Source organism: Lipophrys pholis, assembly GCF_963383615.2.
Source record: "Lipophrys pholis genome assembly, chromosome: 5".
Taxonomy (NCBI): Eukaryota; Metazoa; Chordata; class Actinopteri; order Blenniiformes; family Blenniidae; genus Lipophrys; species Lipophrys pholis.
Window position 1 is genome coordinate 19,528,298 of NC_137628.1, and position 6,330 is coordinate 19,534,627.

A 6,330-nucleotide genomic window follows, 5' to 3' on the forward strand; every position below is an offset into this window, starting at 1 on the left:
TCAGTTTGCTTGTGTCACTTTAATCAAATACTGGCTGACAAATGTTGTACATAGTTGACTTGAAAGGTCAAAAAATGAAACAAAACCATCACAGCGTTAAAACTCCTGGACTAATTTCAATTCTCTGAAGGGAAAAAGTGACATTTGTCATTTATGTAATTTTTTTTTATTTTTTAAAGCTTGAGTTCTTTGATCATGGGCTTTCCTCGCAGGCCCAGGAGAAGGTTGTTTGCTGCCAGGCTCGACATGGCATTACGGGTGGTGTACGAGGCGCTAGCAATATGTGGAAGAATCACTGAAAAGAAAGACAAGGGGGGGAAAAAAACGATTGGCAGTGGAAACTAAACACAGTGAAGGCAAAACCATCTCTCTCCCTATATAATGGCAGTTAGAGCACAACCTTTGCAAATCTTAAAAGTTAAAATCTGATTTTATAAGATGCGAAAATAAGTTTGAATTACGCATTTGCGTGCTATAATTGATTTTTAAAAAAAAAAAAACTTTTAGTTCTCTAGTTTTTCTTAATTAGCTCGACAACGTAGATCACTACACCTGAGAGCAGGTTCGTTGTTATGACCGTCATAAAGTTGTAAAATATCCTGAGCGATGAAGTGATCGCAAAAACACATCTAAGACACATTTTCTGGAAACTTAACACAACATAGATTCAGCACATGTTATTTGAGAATGTCAGAGAGACAGGAAAAGAAAAGACTCCTTTCAAACCCGACCTTGCATTCGAGGCAAATTATGGTCAAATACATTTCAAGTAGAACTAAAAAAACTGGGGGATTGAAAAGAAATAGCAAGAGCATGTTATTTCACCTTGGGCAGCCACATGTGGCTCCTGCACCCACTCTCACAGGAGCCAATTTCAAAAACATCTAAACAATTGTTTTCACTGGACACTTTATTCCCTACTGTACAGGACATCAGTTGTAATTATTCTGTAATTACAGGATAAGTTGCATTTTAAGGTGAAATTATCAATTGCATGCATGACAATGTAATAAACTTCATATGATTAGTAGCCATCATTCATGTATCAGTAGGGAAGTTGATATCTGTGTAGCGTTCACAATGATAAGAGTTTCCCATCCCTGTTCAAGGGAGAGCCAGACTTAGGTTTGACATACTCACCACAGTTGTTGAGGGTGAACAGTGGGTGGCTTGTTGGCAGGGGCTCAGGGACGGTGACATCTAATCCCGCTCCTGCTATTTCTCCTGTTTTCAGAGCCTCATACAGGTCTTCTTGATTCACCACCCCACCTCTGACATAAGAACGTGATCACAAACACAAAGAGGCACAGACATTTTACCCATAGCCAGAATGGTCAGCTGACTAATTTAAGTTTCTTTGCTTGAGAAAATGTATGAAAAGGACACCAGATAGAATAATCAGATCATTTCTCACAAAAACTACCAACATTTCTATTGTTTCAGTATCTTAAATGTACAGAAAGAGCCATGTACGGTATTTAAGTATAGAGTTTTCCAGCATTCTAGACACTGAATTGTAAAAGTGGGATCAATTCACCTGTAGCTGCAGATTAATCGTATGAAAATTGCAAATTCCTTTTGCATTATTTTGGGGCTCTAGCTCTCTTTATTAGTTTGCTGAACAAGGCAATTACAGAACATGGTGCATAACATTTGGTATGGTGGTTCAAAGGGTGTGTTTGTATTTAAAGTAGATACCTGCTTGTGTTAATGAAGATGGCAGTATTTTTCATTTTGGAAAAGAGGTCCTTGTTACAGATCTCCTTTGTTTCCGGTGTTAAAGCGCAGCACACTGCCAGGAAATCGGACTGCTTTGCCAGCTCATCCATAGACACTTGAACAAGAGAGAAGGTCAACAATAGAGTCACACAAACCGATTACATACGACTCATTTGAACTGCTCCTAAAAAAGCTCTGACATGTAATCAACTAATTGTGCAGTCTCAACATAAAATACAGCGCGCTATTCGCTCATTTGGTTTTACTCATTCTGAGATATATGTGATTTTAAACTGTTCCCTACCATATTCTGCATTGATGACTTTGGCCAACTCGGGTCTGGGGGCCACGTCTGTGTAGATGAATTTTTTCACTTTGAAAGGTGCCAGACGCTCAGCGATCGCCACACCTGGGAGGACATTCAACACTGTGTGAAGAACACCAAACTGACTCTTCAGTAATGAGCTGATATATGTCCTTCAAGTGTACTTACCAATCCTCCCGAGACCCAGAATACCCACAGTACTGTTAGCCAGCTCATAGCCACACAGCCACAGAGTTCTCCATGTTCCCCAGCCACCACTAATACGAGTGAGAAAGGGTAAAATGCAGAAAGCTGTTGTATTTCTGCACAATGTGTATGAGCATTGATGTGTGATCTTGCATTCAACGTTACGTCTTGGCTTCGTGTGTGGCCTCTATGAGCCTCCGGGAGGTTGTGAGCAGCAAAGCTACGGTCAGTTCAGCAACAGCATCTGTCAGTACATCAGGGGTATAACCTACACGGATTCCTCTGCAAGGAAACACGGCAACAGTACATAAATATACCAGCACATGTCGCCAAGGGTTTGTATATCACCAGTTACGATTGAGAGGTAATCGCAGCAGATGCTGCCGCAATGAATATAATAGGAATCACCTTTTCTTCAGCTCATCTAGAGATAGATGATCAAAACCCACTGACATTGTACTGAGGACCTTCAGATTTGGACCTAAATAAATACACAAATAAAACACACATTAAAACCCATTCCTAAATATAGAATAAAGTGTATTGATCTAGAACAGATTTATAATCAGACCTGCAGCATCCAGCAATTCAGCATCAATCTTTTCCGTCAGCACGCAGAGCAAAGCATCGACACCTTTCACCTTTTGAAGTAGCTCCTGTCTGGGCACAGGGACGTCATCTGAGTCCCACAGCTCGAACTGCACCCTGTGCAAACAACAGCAACAATTAAAGGTCGAAAACAAATAACTTTTTTCTTCATCCGTCACATAGGAGAAGCTGATATTTAATAGTATTAAACACACAAGCAATTGAAACGTGCTTGATGTCAAACAACAGAGATTTTATGTAGGGTATATTAAAATTATAGATACTAGTAATCCTTTATACATATGAAGATTCTATATTGGGATTCAAAAAATTCTAGTGGATACAGAGAAGTGTAGATTCACAAAGTAATATTGCAACTTTCAAATGCAGTGACATGTGTTGCTCTGCCTTATCGGACTAGTGTAACGGCAAACATTAACAGTCCTGTTTACTCTAAGTAAATGATGAACAAAGCAGACAGACAGACACAATTAGGGCATCAACTTGTCTTCCAAAATGTTTGATATAATAGGTAGTTGTTTTCAGTTGAGTAACACAACAGTCTCACTCACTGTCCAGATTCCTGAAGGATCTTCAGGCCTTCGGGCGGGATCTGTCGTGTGACGTACACTCGAGACAAGGTTGACATCTCTCTCTGCACTTGGCTTGCTTGGTCCCTGGAGATTTTCAAAGGAGTAACAGCGATCCTCTGGAGCCTACGAAGTGCCGTTCGAGAACACCACATTGCAGATGACAGAGTGATTCAGTAGGCTGGAGTCTGATGGATGAGTGGGTTGCTTTGGAGTTTAGAGGGAGTTGTGAGCATTTGCATGATTTTGGCTGCTGTTCAGAGGGAGGTTCCCTTTGGTTTTGACCAATATGATGAAAGGGGAGGGTGTTTCTAAGGTCAAAAGGTGAGAGATAGTCTCATTGACAGACTTAATACCAGTGGTTGTCTACAACTGAATGGAGATGAAGCCTTTCACACTTTAGTGCAAATCATGTTTAGAAAGAGTGATAACCTGACAAAGACATTCAAACTGGCAAAAATACATTAAACACACATCAAAACCCTTCTGTTTCCCAGACATCCTTGCCCAGAATTCGAATCAGCATGATGTAAATGTTTCACTTGTCTGTTGACCTTTGTTTCTTTAAACACTGAAGTACCCAACATTGTTTTGCATGCTCTGTTCAGGAGTTCTGGCTGAAACCAGTTCAGTTCAGCAGTTTCTCCTGAGTTTCCCAACTTTAGCTTAATTTATACAATGGAACACTAAAAAAAAAAAATCATAGACAAGTCACCTGGGAGAGAGCTAATGTTAAACAGAACTGTACAGCAGCTGCAATAATCAAAAATCAACTCTATATACTGTGCATTCTGTTTCCGAGATTCAGATGTCTAAATCTTGAATGTTGTGCTTTTGATATGACAAATAGGGCAGGGGAAAGTTAAAGAGGTTCCAATGTGCTGTCATTATTCAAATGGGAGGAATATAAGTGTATTTGAACTAGCATACATATGCATACCTTAAATATAGGCAATTATACTTCCAAACAGGATCTTACTTATTAGTAACTTAGTATTTGTCAATATCTTAATAGATGGCATAACTTCATATATTATCATATATTTATTCTTCGAAAAATAACAAGTTATTCACCACAATAACAAAGTAATTAGAATTTCTCCCTAAAAGTAAGAGCTAAATGGTACTGAAAGATGATTGGATAAGCTGCTGTCATGTGCCTGTGGTAACCCGGAAGTAGTTCCAGTTTTCAACCAGTCACAGCCATTCATTCGCTTGCTGGGTAAACTGACAGGTAGCTACGTGGGAGATTTTCTCAAATTTTATTAATATTAATCGCAATTTTCTAAAATAAAAAACCATAAAACGCTGAATATTGCTGTATTACGTAGATGTTTCCGTGGCCGAGTGTTTGTGTCACCACTTTAGACGAGTTCATGACATGTGTCCTCGTCACCGGCTCCAGGCAGGCAGCACTGAGTGCTAACTAGCTCCGGCGGCTAACGCCGAGCTTTCTTCAACCGATTCACTCAACAGCTGGACTTATTGAAGCAGCTGCGTTAACCACAGTGACGTTTGACTGTTGTGGGTAAATAAAAACGGGACCAGTTCGCCTCGTGGCTCCGCTGACAGTTGTCAGTTTTAATCACACTGCAGATAACTAGCGTGATTTAACATTTAGTTAGCCGCGTAGCTAACTCAAATCAGGGCGTTGGTTTGTTACATTGCCGGTAGAACATTGTCATTGTGTCGTCATTATTATATTTTGCAGGTTGAACCTGCGTTTTCGAGATTGTTGAATTCCCCCCCTTCCCCTTCCAGCATGGCTGCAGACTCGATGGAGATTGACGACTCTCTTTACAGGCAAGTTTAGCTTCAGCACTGCACTTGACAACCCGGAAAACTCTTTCAATATTTAAGTACACACAACAAAGCTCCGATTTCAGGAGTATACATGCAAGTCACTTATTCTACGATCATTGTAGTTAATATTCTCCATCTGATAACCACATTGTTCCAGTCTCCGCTGCCCTTCGCACTCCACTTTGTTGGTGTAGAAGTCCCTTATTTCCCGTGTTTTGTGTTTATTAGTTTTATGACTTTAGAAAGTCTAAATCTAGCATCATTAAACAAAAACTGTATATCGGAGAAACATTTGGACTTTTCAGGCAACCTATTTAAATTTTGCATTGATAAACGTGCGTTTGCTTATTAAAATCCCACTACATTGTTTTGTGTACATATTTGTACGTGATTTCTTTCCCCATGTTTATCACGGAAGAAAAGAACATGAGGGAGTCGTTCCTATTTCCAGTTTTTTTAAGCAAGGCTACATTTACCACTTCGAACACTTCATAAATAATACTGTTTACTTTCATCCTATTACTAATGTTATATGACACCACAACATTGTACACTGTAGTATTTGGTGAAGACATGGTTGTTGCGTTATTCCACAAGTCTTAATCGGTTGTGTTTGTATCTTGTGATGAACTGAAAAAGTGTCCCAAATATGTGTTGCTGCTCAGGCAATATTGGTTGGAATATGCTCCAGTTCCAGGTGAACTTAGTCTGAATGGAGCAAATGTAGATGATGGATGGATGCTCCTGATCCAGAGGAGTCCACCTTATTGTATGGTAACATGATGGTGACCATTGTTGCAGGAAGATTAGAAATGTGTTTGTGTTCATTGTGATCATGTGTCTTTAATAATCTGCTCTGGTCGTTTGAGTGATTTATTTTAATATAGATTCAAAATACTTTATTTATCCCACAGGGGCAATTTAATCTGTCTTAAATGTGCCTTGGGAATTTATTTACATTTGTGAGTTTAAGTGGTCACTCGTTATCTGAATGCAGTGACAATCGCATTCCTGGCGTTATCCTGAACTGTTTGACCCTGGAGGATTTTGAAGGCTCATGTCCTGCTTTGAAAACCTCTGCTATTGCACTTCCTCTCACACTTGCTCTGCCATCCTTTT

General features: G+C 39.7%; 1 protein-coding gene across 1 annotated transcript; it reads right to left on the reverse strand.

Annotated features, from left to right (window-relative positions):
- Position 1: 1 nt before the first annotated feature.
- grhprb (glyoxylate reductase/hydroxypyruvate reductase b) lies at positions 2 to 3,665 on the reverse strand. The gene is made up of 9 exons (XM_080462899.1): positions 3,391 to 3,665; positions 2,802 to 2,935; positions 2,639 to 2,711; positions 2,396 to 2,512; positions 2,213 to 2,301; positions 2,024 to 2,128; positions 1,699 to 1,834; positions 1,141 to 1,271; positions 2 to 295 (listed from the first exon to the last, which is right to left on the reverse strand). The coding sequence occupies exons 1-9, from the start codon at positions 3,561 to 3,563 to the stop codon at positions 174 to 176; spliced, it is 1,080 nt and encodes a 359-aa protein (XP_080319025.1). The 5' UTR covers positions 3,564 to 3,665; the 3' UTR covers positions 2 to 173.
- Between the last annotated feature and the right edge of the window lie 2,665 nt (positions 3,666 to 6,330).